Source organism: Ochotona princeps, chromosome 26 (genome assembly GCF_030435755.1).
Source record: "Ochotona princeps isolate mOchPri1 chromosome 26, mOchPri1.hap1, whole genome shotgun sequence".
Taxonomy (NCBI): Eukaryota; Metazoa; Chordata; class Mammalia; order Lagomorpha; family Ochotonidae; genus Ochotona; species Ochotona princeps.
In genome coordinates, this window is record NC_080857.1 from 31412963 (window position 1) to 31431693 (window position 18731).

Consider the following 18731-nt stretch of genomic DNA (forward strand, 5'->3'; position numbering starts at 1 on the left):
GAGGTGATTTTTTAAAAACGTGTTTGAGAGCCTGGCACTGTGGCCTAGCTGCTAAAGTCCTCGCCTCGATCCCATCAACTTCACTTCCCATCCAGCTCCCTGCTTGTGGCCTGGGAAAGCGGTTGAGGACGGCCTAAAGCCTTGGGATCCTGCACCTGCATGGGAGACCTGGAAGAGGTTTTCTGGCTTCAGAGCGGCGCAGCACAGGCCGTTGTGGTCACTTGGGGAGTGAATCATCAGACGGATTATCTTCTTCTCTGTCTCTCCATCTCTCTGTATATCTGCCTTTCCAATAAAAATAAATCTAACACACACACACAACGTGCTTGAGAGAAGAAAGAAAGAAAGATATCTCTCTCATCGACCAGTTCACTACCAAAGAGCCTTCAAAGGCTTGGCTTCAGGCAGGCCAAAGTCAGAAAGTAGGAACTCAATCCAGCTATCCCATGTGTATGAAAAGGAAGCAGCTACCTGAGCCATTACCTCCTGCCTGCAAAGGTGTTTATTAGCTGGAAACTGAGATTGGCTGGAGAGATGGGACTCAAACCCAGGCACTCCCATGTGGCATGCACGCATCCCAAGCAATGTCTCTCTCTCTCTTTTTTTAGATTAATATTTATTACAAAGGTGAGGGGGATTGATGGAAGGATTGTGGGGTGAGTGGGAATAAATGCTTAGGCCTCCTTCCTGTGTCCATGATATGAGGGGTTGGGGGAAATGCGTCATTCCTTACTATCTCACTGTATCAGTGCCTGGGCAGGAAATGATCGTTGGAAGTCTCAGAGTGGGGAAGAATGTTCCAAGGGGGTTTCTCTAGTAGTCTTGATTATCATGAGAAGTGGTTGAAATTCTTTCTCAGGGCTGTGGCTGTCTTTGTCTGTCTTAATTATTTTTGATATTGTTTGCATAGTTGAGAGAAACACACATCCATGTGGGTTTCCAATGAGAGTGGGGTGGGTCAAAATACAGAGGTAGGGCAGGATAAATGTATCAGTTCTTTTTATTTTCCTGGTCTGCTGGGACAGGGGAAGGGGGAGGGAACTGCTCCTTGCTGTCAACCTACATCAGCACCCAGGGATGGGGGAATGGTCATTTGATATCATCTTAGAGACCCCAGTATGGACAAGAGTGTTACTTGAGCGGCTTTGGTAATTCTGAGGTATTGTTCATTGTGTTGCTCCAGGGTTGAGAAGATCTTCCAAAAGTCAGTATGTATCCATAAACCCAGACACTTTCGTGCCGTCCTTGCGCAGGGGCCATGCTAATCTCTGTATCGTTCCAATTTTAGCATATGTGCTGCCAAAGCAAGCACAGGCCCAGACACTTTGTACAAAGCTTGACCAGGAGGGCTGTCCAACTTGTTCTATCTTCCATCCTCTGTTGAGACTCTTGAGTCATCTGCTGGCCTAGATGAGCTGGCTATAGTGTCCCTTCATGTGCATCTGGGCATGTAGACCACTGCACAGGTATCAGCAACTGAGGAGGCCCAGTCCTGATACACGCAGTCCAAGTTGGACTATGTATTCTGTGGCTTTCCATGTGACCAGGATTTGAGTCCAGCGATCTTGTTGGGAAATCTCCCACTCCCCCTGAGAAACCTTATCTGGGGTGACCTCAGGGTTGACTCTTATGTGAACCAGACAGCTCAGGGTCAGGTTCAGTCAGCTACCTAACCAGCCAGCACACATACTATTGGATGCAGATACCTGGTCAGTTCTGCTCCCAGCTCCATCTCTTACATGAACTGATGGGTGCTATAGATTAGTCCAGCCTAGCCCATCAAGGCCTGGTCTTCATGTGGGCTCCACAGCTTAGTCAGGACAACCCCCAATAACCCTCACTAGCCCCAGTTTTTGTGCAGGTAGACCAAAATGTGCTGTGCACACGCAAGTTGCTACAGCTTAACCCCAGCTTGCCCCATCCCCAGACCCATCGCACATGTTTGCCAAGGGATGCTGCCTCCTTGACAAGCCTGGCCCACTCCCAGACATGGCTCTCCTGCTTACCAGTGAAAGCTGAAGTCCAGCAGTTCACCTACCAGGCTTGCTCCCAGCCCCAGATCCTGTGCTTACCAGGGGATACTGTGGTCCAGCTTGACATGACTTGCACCCAGTCCTGGCACTTGCCACTGCATGCTCTAGTGAAACCAAGTTGCTTCACACTTATTCTGGCTCTTGCATGTGCCAGTGGGTGTGGTGGCTTAGCCTACCTTGCTTGACCCTCCTCCAAACCCAGCTCATACACAGACTGAATTATTGCAGCCCAGCCTAGCCTACTCCCAGTTGCAGCTCTCATACTCACCAGTGGTAGCAGTGGTCCAGCAGGGGAACCAGTGCAACACCTGCCCCCCATCATCAGGTTTGCCCCCAGCCCCAGGTCTTGCTGGTGCTGGTGTGTGCTGTGGCTCAAGCAGGCATGCCTGCCTTGCATTGGCATTTGCTGGCAGGTACTACAACACAGCATGACCTGGCCAGACCCCAGCAACAGCCCTCATGTGAACAAGTGGGTGTAGTGACCCAAACCAGTCTGTCTTGCACCCTATCCTGGCTGTTGCAGCTGCCAGCAGGTGCTGTGGACTGGCTCAGCCCAACTTGCTCCCAGACCTGACCCACATGTATGCTAACGGGTACAGTCGCCTTTCTTCTTTTCCCTCTCCTTCTTCTTCTTTTAAAGATTTTTATGTTTTGGGCCCGGCAGCGTGGCCTAGCGGCTAAAGTCCTGGCCTTGAACGCTCTGAGAGCAAGAAACAGGGCTTTCAATATCAATGTAAGAGCTTTCAAAGTCCATTTAAAATGTTATTTTGCAAAAGGCAATCTTATACCTTGTGTTTGTTTTCAAAGCTAGGGACTCTGTGTTTTTCTAAGGACTGACAGAACTCTTGTATGTTTTCTAGACTTCAAGAGAGGGGACGGCTTAACTGTAGTCTGTGATTTGTGTATCCCATTTCAAAGGGAACCCTGGGGCTCTCAGGGACAATCTGGCTTGATCAGGTTTTAAGGAAAAAACAATCTCACCATCCACCGACAATAGATTGGACAATAGATATGAAGATGAAAATGACCCGGCCTTTGTTCCTTTAACTTGCCTTTTGAAATAGGAGCTTAATAGTTCCCAAACATGTCACTGATATTTTAGAGTTGGGGAGGGTACTTTTCAAGGGACAGGATATTTCTTTGCTGATTTTCAGAAACTGACGTTCAAAGCTGAATTCCTGGAAAACATTTGGATTTAATTTCAGGGTTGAACTGAGTCACTCTGAACGTCGCCATGCAACCAAAATGGGCTACAAACCACACATATGAGCACTGCAAGAAAATGTTAAATTTCCCAATATGCATATTATAAAATGTAACAAACACAACTTCATTTTAACTTTTAATCTTACTTACATCAGCATTGTGACCAATTTCAACGTGTAATTGCCATAAAATTATTGAGTTACTTTATATTTTCATGTAAATTTTTGGAATCTGGTACATTTGGAATTCTGGTACATTTCCATTTGACATGACCACATTTTAATTCTTGAAAAGCCATCTGTGAGTTGTGGCTCCTGTATTAAACACAGACATCCCAGAACAAAGCAGTTCCTTTTAAAATATTTCAGAGTTGTAGTCAATTAGGTAATTTGACAGAGGATCTGAATAACTACTTCTTTTCCAGGAAAGGAAGCAGAAAGGAAATTAAGCTGGCTGCATGTTTTTTGTTTTTTTTTTTTTTTAAAGATTTTATTATCATTGGAAAGCCGGATATACAGAGAGGAGGAGAGACAGAGAGGAAGATCTTCCATCCGATGATTCACTCCCCAAGTGAGCCACAACGGGCCGGTGCACGCCGATCCGAAGCCAGGAACCAGGAACCTCTTCCGGGTCTCCCATGCGGGTGCAGGGTCCCAAAGCATTGGGCCGTCCTGGCGTTCAAGGCGAGGACTTTAGCTGCTAGGCCACGCCGCCAGCCCGCTGGCTGCATGTTTTATGGGTCTCCAGAGAAAGGCACATGGGCCCAAGAGAACGATTCCAGTGAGAAACTGAGTGAATCGCATAATTATGCATGAGAGAACGTCCAGTGCGCCACGTGAGCTTTTAGTTTACAGAAAGATCGTATCGTGTTCCCACATTACAGACATTTCCTAATTCTGCTGAGTGTAGGCGGCATTCACAGTTCTGCACTTTGTAAAATGCTATTTCGTCCTTTGGGGATTTTACCCTTTTATCTTTTAAACTACAGTAACATACACATATAAGCCTCCTTTGAAATTGTCCAGAATAGGTCTGAAACAGATTTGGTGTATGAGTAAAAGTGAAAATCATACTTTTGTGTGCAAAGTAAATCGTCTAAAGCAATCAACTTCCTCTGTAAACCAGCGGCGCTCTCACCAAAGGGTTTCTATTTATAGAATCTAATACATCATTTAATATCAGTATGAGCAAGAGGTCAGTTTAATTCTTGTTTCCCATGTTTGTAAGTTTTCTGTAAGGGGCGATTTGCAGGTCGTCATGGAGATTGAGACACTTCCACCCTGGGCCCCGGGTGCCTGCCCCTTCCCCTGGCTTCCTCAGTCCTGTTCCTGCCCCACTGGAATAAACTTCCTAAAATGCCTCATTGCATCTGGTGTTTCCGGCTCATGGTAAAAGAACCAGGCTGCAGGCATTTGCTGTGCATAATAATGTAATAACGTAAGAACTTTAACTGTTTTAAATAACTAACATTTTATTTGAAGAGTAATTAATTCATTAGAAAGACGGAGTGATAGAGATTCCATCTGCCCATTTACTTTATAAGTGAATCCCCAATTCAGTCAGGAATTGGGCCTTACTGATCCAGGAGCCAGAACTCCATCCAAGCTGCCAGTGTAAATGGCAAGGGCCCAAGTGTCTGGACCACCATCTGTCTTCCTAAGCTCATGAGAAGGAAGCTGAATCACAAGTGGAGTGGTGAAGATTCAAACTAGCATTCAGATATGGGATGTGGACACTGCAAGCACAGGCTTGACAGACTGTGCCACAGCACCAGCTCCAGGCTTCTTTAGTTTTATAAGCAGTTATAAAGAATTCCTTTGGGGCCTGGCGGCGTGGCCTAGCGGCTAAAGTCCTCGCCTTGAAAGCCCCAGGATCCCATATGGGCGCCGGTTCTAATCCCGGAAGCTCCACTTTCCATCCAGCTCCCTGCTTGTGGCCTGGGAAAGCAGTTGAGGACGGCCCAATGCATTGGAACCCTGCACCCGCGTGGGAGACCCGGAAGAGGTTCCTGGTTCCTGGCTTCGGATTGGCGCGCACCGGCCTGTTGCGGCTCACTTGGGGAGTGAATCATCGGATGGAAGATCTTCCTCTCTGTCTCTCCTCCTCTCTGTATATCTGGCTATAATAAAATGAATAAATCTTTAAAAAAAAAAAAAAAAGGAATCCTTTGGGGGCCCGGCGGTGTGGCCTAGCGGCTAAAGTCCTTGCCTTGAAGCCACCAGGATCCCATGTGGGCACTGGTTCTAATCCTGGCGTCTCCACTTCCCATCCAGGGCCCTGCTTGTGGCCTGGGAAAGCATTCGAGGATGGCCCAATGCCTTGGGACCCTGCTCCCGCGTGGGAGACCCAGAAGAGGTTCCAGGTTCCCGGCTTCGGATCAGTGTGACACCGGCCTTTGGGATCACCTGGAGAGTGAATCAGCAGATAGAAGATCTTCTGTCTCTCCTCCTCTCTGTATATCTGACTTTCCAATAAAAATAAGTCTTTAAAAAAAGAAAAAGAAGTCGTTTTGGGGATGGCTCAGTGGCTTAGTGGTCTAATCTGCCTGCAACAAAGGTATTTCATATCACCAATTTGTGTCCCACTTGTTCCACTTATGGCCCAGCTTCTTGCTTACGGCCTGGGAAAGTAGCCTTAAACCTTTGCCCCCCTGCACCCAAGTGGGAGACCCAGAATAAACTCCGGACTTCTGGCTTCAGATGGGCTCAGCTCAGGCTGTTGCAGCCATGTGGGGAACGAACTGGTGGATGAAAGACTTCTTTTTTTTTGTCTCTCCTGCTCTCTGTAAAATCTGCTTTTCCAAAAACAAACAAGCAAACAAATAAATAAATAAACAAAACTTAAAGATATTCCTTTTCACTTCAAGGAACTCCGTGGGAGAATGTTTGCATCGCTGTGGTCTTTCTACTAGACTTACATCCCTGCTGTGCCTATGGGTGCAGGACACTAACACTGCCCTTGGAGCAACCAGAAAACAGATCCCTGAACACAGGCAAGCCAGCCTTCAGCAGCAGATCCATTTCCTGGGGGAGGCGGACCTCCTCCCCAAAGTTGAGTTCCTCTCCAAGGTTAGGACAAAAGAGCTCAGTGCAGCTCTGGCCGTTGTGGCCGCTTGGGGAGTGAATCATTGGACGGAAGATCTTTCTCTCTCTGTATATCTACTTTCCAACAAAAATAAATAACTCTTTAAAACAATAATAAGAGAGCTCTAGGGAGGTTGACCTCCTGTTAATGGGGTAAGAAACAGCAGGTAGTTGAAGAACGAGGAACAGAAAAAAGAAAAGAATGAGAGTGAGAAGAGTTGGCTGGTTCTAAGAGGGCTCTGGAAAGAAAGAATTGTCCATTTAGCCACTGCAAGAATGTTAAGAAAGAGCGCGGCTATGTTTACAAGAGCTGTTTAGTAGCTGAAACTTAAAGCCACTCAAGATCATGTAATAAAGTGATCCAAAGGTGAAGGGAAAGCCAACCAAACAGTTCAAACATGTGTCAAGAAAAAAAGGAGGTACAAGGAACACAGCACACATTTTTATAATTGCCTGACTGAAGAGGACAATAAAAGTATCTATCATTTACTGTACATGTCCCATATACCAGGCATTGCTTTGAATCAGCCTTCATTGCCATAATTTCATTTAGAAACTATGCAAAGAAGGGTTTGTTCTTGGTGCTGGTGCAATGATCAGTGGCTAAAGTCCTCGCCTTGCACACACCGGGATCACCTATGGGTGCCAGTTTGTGTCCCAGCTGCTTCACTTCCCACCCAGCTCCCTGCCTGTGGCCTGGCAAAGCAGTAGATGGTGGTCAAAAGCTTTAGGACCCTGCACTGGTGTGGGAAACCCAGAACAAGCTCCTGGCTTTCAATCAGTTCAGCTCTGGCTGAGTATTCCATGCAATAAATGTACCAGTTTCTTGTTTTACTGTTCTTTCTGTTTCTGTTTTGTTTGTACCACAGTTTCTTTACCCATTCCTCTTTCTTTTTTTTAAGATTGATTTATTTTTATTGGAAAGTCAGATATACAGAGAGGAGGAGAGACAGAGAGGAAGATCTGCCCTCCGATGGTTCACTCCCCAAGTGACCACAATGGCTGGTGCTGCGCCGATCTGAAGCCAGGAGCCTCTTCCGGGTCTCCCATGTGGGTGCAGGGTCCCAAAGCTTTGGGCCGTCCTCGACTGCTTTCCCAGGCCACAAGCAGGGAGCTGGATGGGAAGTGGAGCTGCCGGGATTAGAAGCGGCGCCCATATGGGATCCCGGCACGTTTCAGGCAAGGACTTTAACCACAATGCTATTGTGCCTGGCACCTATCCATTCCTCTTTTGACAGGCATTTGGACTGTTTTATGTCTTCACTGTCTTGGATTGTGTTTCTATAGATACAAGGTTGCAGATCACCTTTTCATATGCAGATTTCACCTCCTTTGAATATATTCCCAGGCGTGGGATAGCTGGGTCATATGGTAGCTCGATTTTCATTTATCTTGGCACTCTCTGTATTGAGTTCTATAGTGGCTGTATATTCCCCAGCAACAGTGAAGTAGGGTACATTTCTCCCCACATCCAGACCTGCAGGTGTAGTTACTAGATTTCTTTCTTTCTTTTTTTTTTTTTTGTTAAAGATTTATTTATTTTTATTACAAAGTCAGATATACAGAGAGGAGAGACAGAGAGGAAGATCTTCCATCCGATGCAACGGCCGCAACGGCCGGTGCGCGCCGATCCGATGCCAGGAACCAGGAACCTCTTCCTGGTCTCCCACAGGGGTGCAGGGTCCCAAGTCTTTGGGCTGTCCTCGACTGCTTTCCCAGGCCACAAGCAGGGAGCTGGATGGGAAGTGGAGCTGCCGGGATTAGAACCGGCGTCCATATGGGATCCCGGGGCGTGTTCAAGGCGAGGACTTTAGCTGCTAGGCCACGCCACAGGGCCCAGTAGATTTCTAAATGTAGGCCGTTCTCACTGGAGTTATGTGGAGCCTCAATGTGATTTTTACTTGAATTTCCCTAATAGCTAGTGAGTCTGAGTGTTTTTCATGTGTCTATTAGGCATTTGAATTTTTTCTTTCGAAAAATGCCTGCTCATTTCCTTGGATCATTGTTTAAAATTTTTATTTTTAATATTGTTTACATAATTGAGATGGATGTATGCCCATGTGGGCCTCTCAGGGTGGGGAGGATCAGGCATGAAGAAAGTGTGTGGGATATGTTTCAGTCTTTTTTTTTTTCTCCTGTGTCTGCAAAGGAGGAGGTAAAAAGGCCCACTCCTTGCTACCAAACTCTACATCAGGTTTATGGATACCTACAATTTACTAAGGATGGGGGAATTGTCCTTTGAAGAGTGTTCCAAGGGTGTTACTTGAGTGGTTTTGATAGTTCTGAGAAGTTCCAAGGTTTGCTGGTTAATAAAGTCCACTTTAGCGCATCCATAGACCCAGAAAGATGCTGCAAAGCTTGGCCAGGAGAATTGCCCAACCTGTTTTGCTCTTCAGCCTCTGATGAGGCAGTCAGTGTTTCCTGTTGGCCTAGATGAGCTGGCCATCATGTCTCCTGTGTGCCTGTGGACAGAGTGTTCACTGCACAGGCATCAGCAACCCAAAAGGGTCAGTCCTGATACACACACTCCAAGGTCAGACCACACATGCTGTGATTTTCCCTGTGGTAGAGTCTGCACCCAGCAGTCCAAGGCAGTACTGAGTTCATTGCAATCAGTGACCATGTCAAGAAACTAAAAAGGCACCAGGTAAATGAGCTCACTACACATCTGAAGGAGCTGGAAAAAGAGCAACAAAATAATCCCAAGTCTAGCAGGGAAAAAGAGGTAATCAAAATAAAGGGAGAAATAAACCAACTAGACACCCTCCCCAAAAACACTTCGAGGATCAAAGACCTGATTCTTTGAGACAACCAAAAAAAAAAAAAAAAAATAAGCCATCAGCCCAACTAATCAGAGAGAGAGAGAGGGAAAGTGAGAGAAGGGAGAGAGAGAATTTGAATTAATAAAATCAGAGTTGAAAAAGGAAATATAACAATGGATTCCTTGAATATACATAGAATAATTGGGAACTAGTACAAGCAATAATAACGCCAACCAATCAGATCTAGGAGAACTGGACAGATTTCTGGATACTTACAATTTACCAAGCTGCACCTTGAGGTAATTAAAAAACAAAATAAAACAGAACTAACAGAACCTATAATCAGGATGCAGACTGAATCAGTATTTAAACCCTTCCCAATAAAGAAAAGCCCAGGAGTAGACGGCTTCACTGCTGAACTCTACCAAATGTTTCAAGAAGAACTTATCCCAATTGTCCACAAGATATGTGAAACAATGGAAAGGGAGAAAAGCCTTCCAGCCCCTTTTAATGGAGCAATATCACCTTAATACCAAAACCAGACAGAGACACAACAGAGAATTACAGACTAATATCTCTGATGAATATAGATGCAAGAATCCTCAATAAAATATTAGCCAATGGAACCCAACAATACAGCTGACAAATCCTTCACCTGGACCAGGTGGGACTTATCCTTGGCATACAGGCATGGTTTAACTTATGCAAGTCAATAAAAGTGATAGACCACATCAACAAAATGAAAAATAAAAACCATTATGATCATCTCAATAGATGCATAGAGGGCATTTGATAAAATCCAACACTACTTTTTTTAAAGGAAAGATTTCTTTATATTTATTGGAAAGTCAATATACGGAGAGGAGGAGAGACAGAGAGGAAGATCTTCCGTCCAATGATTCACTCCCCAAGTGAGCCGCAACGGGCCGATGAACCTCTTCCGGGTCTCCCATGCAGGTGCAGGGTCCCAATGCATTGGGCCGTCCTCGACTGCTTTCCCAGGCCACAAGCAGGGAGCTGGATGGGAAGTGGTGCCACTGGGATTAGAACCAGCGCCCATATGGGATTAGAATAGGCACTGCCAGGATTAGAACCAGAGCCCATATGGGATCTCGGCATTCGCAAGGCAAGGGTTTAGCTGCTAGGCTACTGCGTCAGGCCCGTCCAACACCATTTCATGCTAAAAGCCCTAACACAGACACAGAACAATTAATGCAATATATGAAACAACATACAGAACAAGAAAAGACTGAAAACTCTTCCATTAAAATATGAAACTAGACAAGGATGTCCACTTTCACCACTGTATCCAACATAGTACTGAAAGTTCTCACTAAATCTATTTGACAAGAAAAAATATATATCTAGGTAATTTTACTCCTAGATTTATATAACCAAGAGACATATTCACACAAAACTTGCATGCACTTTTTAAAAAGTTTTCTTTTTTAAAAAGATTATTTATTTTATTGGAAAGCCAGATATACAGAGAGGAGAAGACACAGAGAGGAAGATCTTCTATCCATTGATTCCCCAGGTGACCACAATGGCTGATCTGAAGCCAGGAGCCTCTTCAGAGTCTCCCATGCGGGTGCAGGATCCCAAAGTTTTGGGCTGTCCTTGACTGCTTTCCCAGGTCAAAAGCAGGATGCTGGATGGGAAGTGAGGCTGCCAGGATTAGAACCAGTGCCCATATGGAATCCTCGAATGCTCAAAGTGATGATTTTAGCTGTTAGGCTACTGTGCTGGGCCTGAAGTTTTATTTTTGATGTTGTTCACATAGATGACAAGAATGCAGGCCCATAAAATATAGGGTGCAGAAGTGTGAGGCATAGGGGATACTGGGTGGGACAAATGTCCCAATTTTCCTTTGGGGGAAGGGAAAGAGAGGGGGCTGCTCCAAGCTACTAAACTGCATTAGTACCTGGGGATGGAGATGACCATTTGATATGGAAAAGAATGTTCTGAAGGTATTGCTTGAGTAATTTTGAGAGTCCTGAGACATTGTTGGTTTCTCCAAGTTGAGAAAGTCCTCCCAAGGTCCACTGGCTCACAGAGTCCACCCTTGTGCTCCATGCCTGCACCTGGGCATGCTGTCCACTATACTGGCATCATCAGTAGAAAAGGCTAAATCTCAAAACCTAGGCCAGACCACAAATTCTATATTTCTCCCTGGCTGGAGTTTTGAGTCTAGTTAGGGATTCCTCCAAGAAACCTCACCTGGGGTGACCCCAGACTTTACTCTTGCATGCATCAGCCAGGACAGGGTCTGGTTCAGTCTGCCATCCATAGTGGCCTACATACACACTGGTGATCATTGTTTCCTGGTCAGTCTGTCTCCAGCCCCACATCCCATGCAAACCAGTGAGTGTTGCAGCTCAGCCCAGTGTGCCACACTAGCCCAGTGGGAACTGCAGCCTAGTTGAGGTGACCCCCAATAACTCCCATCAGGCCTGCCTCCAGTCCTGGTTGCTGCTCATACCAATATGCAATGCCACATCCCAATTCCACTCTTGTATATACCTCTGGGTGCTGGAGCTTGGCTTATCTCACTCTACCCCATGAACCAGGCCACATGAATGCTGATGGGTGCTTTTGCCTTGTCCAGCCTGGACTGTCCCCCAACCCTGACTCACATTCACAACAATATAAGCTGTAGCCCCGCAGAGGAATGCCCACAGTTTTCCTGCTTGGCCCACTCCCAGTCCCAGGTCTTGTACTTTCTAGTTTTTCCAGTCTGACATGACTTGCACCCTGTCCTGGCACCTGCTAGTAGTGGATGCTGTGACAAAGACTGGCCAGTCAGCACTTATCCTTGCCCTTGTATGAGCCAGTGAATTCAGTGGCCTGGCCTAGACTCGTCCTTTCTCAGACCTAGCTCCCATGCAGGCCAATGGTTGTTGCAACCCTGCCCAGGTTTTGTTGCACCCCGGATTGCCCCCAGTCCCAGCTCTCAAACTCAACAACGGGAGCAGTGGCTAAGCAGAGGATACGACCCTGCCCACACCCCCGGGTTCGCTCTTGGCCTGGGATCTTGCATGTGGCATGGCCCATCTCACCTCAGCATTCCTGGTGGGTACCACAGCCTGGCTCTGCCCAGTCTTTCCCCAGTTCTGGCCTTAATGTGGGTGTTGCATCCCAACCCAGCCTGGGCTGTGCCCTGTCATGACTCTTGCATTTGCCAGTGGATCTTATTGACTAGCCCAGTCTAGCTTGCTCCAGAACTGACCTACATGTGTGCCAGATGGTACTGTACTTGACTGGGCTAGACTGCCCCTGCTTCAATTCTCACGCTCATCATCTGGGCTCAATCTTACCATGGGAGTTCCCCAAGTTCCTCTATTAGATCAGTTCCCAGTTGTGGATCACACACACACCAATGGGTGTTTGGTTCAGTCTGACTTGGCCCACCTCCAGTCTCGACCTTCACCAGCTGGTACTGTGGCCTTGGCAGACCAGTCCACACCTGTTCCCGCTCTCTCCAATGGGTGCTACAGCCCAGCACTGCCTGGCTTATCTCTAGACCTGTGTCTCATGTGGATCAGCCTAGCTCATCCTGTGCCCGCTCTGGCTCTTGCAGGTGCCAGTGAGTACTGGAGCCTAGTCCAGTCTGGCACATCTCCAGGCCCAGCCCATACACATTCCAAGGGATGCTGCAGCCATGGTCAGCCAGGTCCTCCCCCATTCCCAGTTTTTACGTTTATCAGTGGGAATTGCAGCACAGTATGGACCATTCCCTTGGCTCACCATGCCCACTCCCAACACAGATCTTACACACGGCAGTTGAGTTTTCCAACCCAGCCTGGCACGACCTAACCCCCGTCTTGGCCTTTGCCATTATATGCTGCAGCCTGGCCTGCCTCAGCCGACCCCCAGTCTAAACTCTCACTGGTGGGTGCTGCAGCCTAAGCCTGCCCTGCCTGTCGCCATCCCCAACTTGTGGGTGACTGCCTAGTCTGGCATGGCCTGCACTCCTTCCTGGTTCCTCCTTAAGCCAGTGTGCTATGGTTTGGCCCAGCCTTGCCCAATCTACCCCTGAAGCCAGCCCACATAACTGCTGGGTCTGGCCCACGCCCAACCCTGACTGTGACGCTCACTGGTGGGAACCACAGCCCAGCAGGGGAAGTTCCCCCATGAGGCCTGCTCTCAGAAGCAGATCTCAACAGCGTCAGTGGGTGCTCTGTCGCTACCTGGCATATTCTGTCTCCTGTAGCCTTGACCTCCTTCCCTCTCTCTCCCTTCTTTCCTTCCTCTTTTGTTCTTTTCCTTCCTCTCTCTCTATTGTTGGCAGTAAATAAGCACATTCATCAGGGGATCTCCAATTCTAAGCCTGTGAAACTTCTCCAGAACACGATCTTGTGACCAGAGCACAGGATCAGTTGTGGGGTGCTGGAAAGAGGCGGAACAGGGGTGACAGCAGGTTGGGTGGGTGTGCATCGTCCCTCAACCCCTGGTTTCTCCATGCCAAGTTTTCTTTCTTTCTGCTGTACGTCGTATGCCTTAGTCCCAAATGTCCCTGGCTCAATTGCTTTTGAAAACGAATCTGGGTAGGAGCAGCTGCTTCCCACGCACATCCCCAAGCTCCCCCTGCTTCCAGCACTCTCTTGATGCCCTGGTGTCTCCAGCTGCATCCTGTATTATCAGTTTTCTTTCTGCTTTTTCCTAAATCCCCAAACTCTGCTACATTACCCATCCTCCCACTGGAGATTTCTGGCTCCTCTCTTCTGAAGCTTTCTTATTTCATTCTTTTTCCTTGCAGGTTTATGCAATTTTAATTTTTAGGCTATCAGGAGGAATTAAATTGAATCCGTCATGTCAAGTCCTGTTACCAGTTTGCTAACCGCATTAAACAGCTTGCAGATTCATTGATTCAATTACTAATTCTGGAATGCTCTATAACTAGTGATTTTAAAAACGGATTTATTTACTTTTATTACAAAGTCAGATATACAGAGAGGAGGAGAGACAGAGAGGAAGATCTGCCCTCCGATGGTTCACTCGCCAAGTGACCACAATGGCTGGAGCTGAGCCAATTCAAAGCCAGGAGCCTCTTCTGGGTCTCCCACGCGGATGCAGGGTCCCAATCTTTTGGGCCATCCTCAACCTCTTTCCCAGGCCACAAGCAGGGAGCTGGATGGGAAGTGGAGCTGCTGGGATTAGAACCGGGGCCCACATGGGATCCCAGTGCGTACAAGGTGAGGATTTTAACCACTACATTATTGTGCCTGGCCCAACTAATGATTATTTTTTCAGAGTTATCTATTAGAAGACTTTAAGGAGAGAAAGATTCTCTGTCCACTGATTCACTCCCCAAGTAGCTGCAGGGCCAGAGCTGAGCCGATCTGAAGCCAGAGCCAGGAGCCTTCTGCAGGCCTCCCATGCAGGTGCAGGCTGTCCTCCGAGCTTTCTCAGGCTACAAGCAGGGAGCTGAGTGGGAAGTAGAGCAGCTGGGACATGAACTGTCACCTATATGGGATCCCAGTGTCTGCAAGGCAAAGACTTAGCCACTGAGCTATCATATGGGGCCAATGATTTTTAAATATTCTATGACAAATGGATGATGGTTATTGTGTACTTTCACAGTGGTTCTGGTCAATGAAAACATTTTGAAAATGTTAAGATTTTTCTAGTCATTTAAAAGCTCAAAAAAGAGAAGAAACATTTGGGTATCTCCTGACAAAGGATTTCTAGAATATATAAAACATACAGAAAATATGAAACAGTGCTCATGGAACAATTAAAACAGGAAAACAGGAAAATAGCAACCAACGGAAAAATAGGCAACAGACTAGACAAACAGAAATTTCATGGAGCAGGGAACACAAATAATTACATAGGAAGAGTTCGTCAATCTTTAAATAGTAGTCAGAAAGAATATAATTTAAAACTACAGGAAAATTATAACTTAGAACTATAGTATGGGCCTGGTGAAGTAGTAGCCTAGTGGCTAAAATCTTCACCTTGCATGTACTGGGATTCCATATGGCTGCTCCACTTCCCATCCAGCTCCCTGCTTGTGGCCTGGGAAAGCAGTGGAGGAAGACCCAAAGCCTTGGGACCCTGTACCCACGTGAGAGACCTGGAAGAAGTTCCTGGCTTCGGATCCGCTCAGCTCCATTGCAGCCACTTGGGGAGTGCCAGTGGAGGGAAGTTTTTTCTGTCACTCCTTTTCTCTAAGTCTGACTTTCCATAAAAATAAATCATTAAAAAAAAAATTAAGACTTCACCCTAAAGAAACTGTGGTACATCTACTGCATGGAATATTACCCAGTCATAAAAGAGAACAAATTTCAACCATTCGCAACAAAATGGCGACAACTGAAGACCAGTAGGCTCAGTGAAATAAGCCCGTCCCAAAAGGACCAGCAAGTTCTGTTATAAGGCAGCCTTCATGCAAAATACAAAACAAATAGAAAGACAGGTAAACATGTACAGACATACATTTTCATAGCTGAAGACTAGCATACAAGCAATTGAAGTTATGTTGTAGTATGCATCTTTACTTCTGAAAACAAAACAAAACAAAACAAAAACGAGGACTCCTAATGAAACTGCTAAATATTCCTTGAGAATAGGATACCAGATTTTCTACCACTGGCAATACCTACAATACCACGATACACTGAAATAGAATGTTAAACTTCTGTTACTAAGGATTATGCTACTTCAACAGCATGCAAGAAAATGGTGGGAGTGGAAAAAGGGAAGTCTTTTGGGAATGAAAGAGGGTGCTTAGTTATGTGAGGACAGTGGGTATTATTCCCTGCACTGCTGTCTGTAGAATAGGATGCTGGTAACCGTCTCCTTTAAAATGTACTTTGGTAATCTATCTTGTCTGTCCATCCACCCATCCATCCATCCATCTGCTGCTTTAGTTCCCAAATGGCTGCACCAGCTGGAGCCGAGCTGATCCAGGAGCCAGGAACTTCTTCCAGGTCTCCCACACGGTTGCAGGGGGCCAAAGGGCTGGAGTTAATCTCCGCTACTGTCCCAGGCTATAAGCAGGGAGTTGGATCAGAAATACAGCAGCTGGGATAGAAACTGGCATTCACAGAGGATGGTGGCATTTGTAGGTGGAGGGTTAGCCTGTTGAACCACAGCGCTGGTCCCTTGGGTCATAGTTTTTGGGGATAAAAATGTTTACAAAATATTTCAATGAGAACTGCCAAGCCAATCCAGGAGTGTTCATGACACTGGATTATGATTCCCAGCTACGAACAATTGGAAATGCTTAAAAAAATGAAGTTACTAAGAGCACAATGTGGGGAAACATCAACACACTGATGAACTCACTCACCTGGGAACCTCGCAGCCTGGCTCTTGCTTCCACAGGGCAGTTTGGTTCCTTTCTCCCATCCCCACTTGACAGGTCACATTCCAAAAGCAGCTGATTGCTGCTCCTCACTGAAAACACGCCTTTCACTAAGGCCTGTATCAGGCAGTCTCCTGCCTCGGGGGGACAGCCATGTCCCTTCTCTCAGAGGCTCAGCTGAAAGCATGCTCTCCAGTGTGGTGGACAGCACGGTCTGCAGGCACGGGTCAAGGGGCTGGCCAGTCATCTTCTCAACACTGACAGGTGCTAACTGTGTCCGGGCCAAGGGGTACAATTTCAAGTCACAAGTCACCTTAAAGCTGCAGAGAGACAGAATGCCTAACAGAAAAAGAGTGGCCGTCAAGAATGTAACATACAGTGAACCATTTTTATTAAAATAATCATTATAATCCTCACTGCTGAAGGTATGAAAGAATATGCCTTCTGTAATCAAAGTCATAATTTTCACCATGCCAAAAGTATGTTATTACATTTATAATTAGAGAGTATACTTCAAAACAAGTTTATACAGATGTCAATAGGCTCAAAGAGAAAGTGAAATTTATTTAAATAGTACAGTTGTATGCTGCTGGCATACTCATATTCACAGTTTATAAAGTAAAAAAAAAAAAACAACTCGTCAAGTCAGCTTTGAAATAGACGCACTTTGATGACTGCTTTCACTAGTTAGGTCTGTTCTTCTGAAACTGGAGGAAAGCCAGAGATAGTTCTGGAAGAACAAACTCGCCGTGTCAGCAGCAAATTCCAGCGAAGCTCATCTGGAGACCCATGTGCTTCTGTGTGACCAATCAAGTCTCAAGATTACAGTATAAACCGGAAGGTTAAGAACGTTGGAAGGCATAGCATATGGTGATGTATTAACCGATGAACATTACAAATTCTGAAATTTGAAGAACGTAGTTTTGATCTAGTCAATCAGAGGCAAGTAACATCACACTGGGGTTGCTCCGGGCAACTGTGAAACAGCGCTGCTCTCCCTGAAACTCCTGCTGACAGTTTATCCCGAAGTATGTACTTCAGTCAGACGCCATGCTGGGCGGCAGAGCCAAGGTGCAGATGTGGTTATCTGGGCATACAGATAGTGTTTTCCAAACAGGCCCACGGCGGTGGTACCCTCTCAGCAGCTGCAGACAGCAGGAAATCACAAGCCCCGAGAGCCGGGCCGTCTGCTCAGTGTCACCCTGGCCAGCAGCATGGCTTCAGAGTGAGTTCTCCGATCATACACTTTGGATAGACAGAGAGTAGCTTGAATAACTAAACTGTAACTTCACTTCAGCGTCATTAACTAGATTTACTTCATAATCCCTTGATCCATGTAGGAATGATTTCCTTCACATTCTAATTCCCAAATCTTCTCGACAACTTATAAAAATCTAGCTGCGATGAGCAGTTTTGGCATAGTTTTAAAAAGTTAAATTCCAGTTGATGGGGTACCAAACTTTAGTTCAACTTTAAAATTCACAGTACTGGTGTGTGTGGGCGGCCCCAGCCTTTTGTGTCTTCATCCTGGAGTCGCGCAGGGAGCACACACAGCTGTGTTCTCTGCTGTGTTGGGCCAGGTGGCTGTGGCCTGTCTCAACGCTTTAAGCTAAGGTTCTTGCTTTCTTTCTACACATGTGTCATATAAGGACATATAAGGAAGTGAACGTATACGCTGACAGGGGAGTGACAGTCAATGCATGAAGCCTTTTTCCCGATGGATTTTTGGTTAACAAAGAACCTTGTTTCCAGCAAACTACCGGAGCCCAGACCAGCTATGCAGATAGGAGGCCCAGCCAGAAGAGCGGGAAGCGTTTTCTTCCTCACCTTTGGAAAGCAGAAAAAACAAAAAGTGTTAGTTCTTTTTCAATGTGAAATCTATATTCTAGAATCACAATATGACATAAGAAAGTAGTGTATTTTTCACTCATTATATATCATTATTTACTATCCTGAATTTCTTGAAGGTACAATAGACTCCCTCAGTTACACCAATGGATACTTTTATGTTTTTTTTTTTTTAAAGATTTATTTATTTTATTACAAAGTCAGATATACAGAGAGGAGGAGAGACAGAGAGGAAAATCTTCTGTCTGATGATTCACTCCCCAGGTGAGCCGCAACGGGCCGGTGCGTGCCGATCCGATGCCGGGAACTTGGAACCTCTTCCAGGTCTCCCACGCGGGTGCAGGGTCCCAAAGCTTTGGTCTGTCCTTGACTGCTTTCCCAGGCCACAAGCAGGGAGCTGGATGGGAAGTGGAGCTGCCGGGATTAGAACCGGCGCCCATATGGGATCCCGGGGCGTTCAAGGTGAGGACTTTAGCCGCTAGGCCAC

The 18731-nt window shown here is 46.3% G+C and overlaps 1 protein-coding gene and 1 non-coding gene across 2 annotated transcripts in view; both read right to left on the minus strand.

Moving 5' to 3' along the window:
- Positions 1–1208: 1208 nt before the first annotated feature.
- On the minus strand, positions 1209–1312 carry LOC131478071 (U6 spliceosomal RNA). The gene has a single exon (XR_009244291.1). It is a non-coding gene; the product is annotated as a U6 spliceosomal RNA (small nuclear RNA).
- A 16778-nt stretch (positions 1313–18090) lies between these two features.
- GCC2 (GRIP and coiled-coil domain containing 2) overlaps positions 18091–18731 on the minus strand; it is a 67071-nt gene continuing 66430 nt past the window's right edge. The window contains exon 23 of the mRNA XM_004597665.2: positions 18091–18223. Within this exon, the coding sequence (XP_004597722.2) occupies positions 18153–18223 (71 nt within the window). The 3' untranslated portion in view covers positions 18091–18152. The remainder of the gene's footprint in view (positions 18224–18731) is intronic.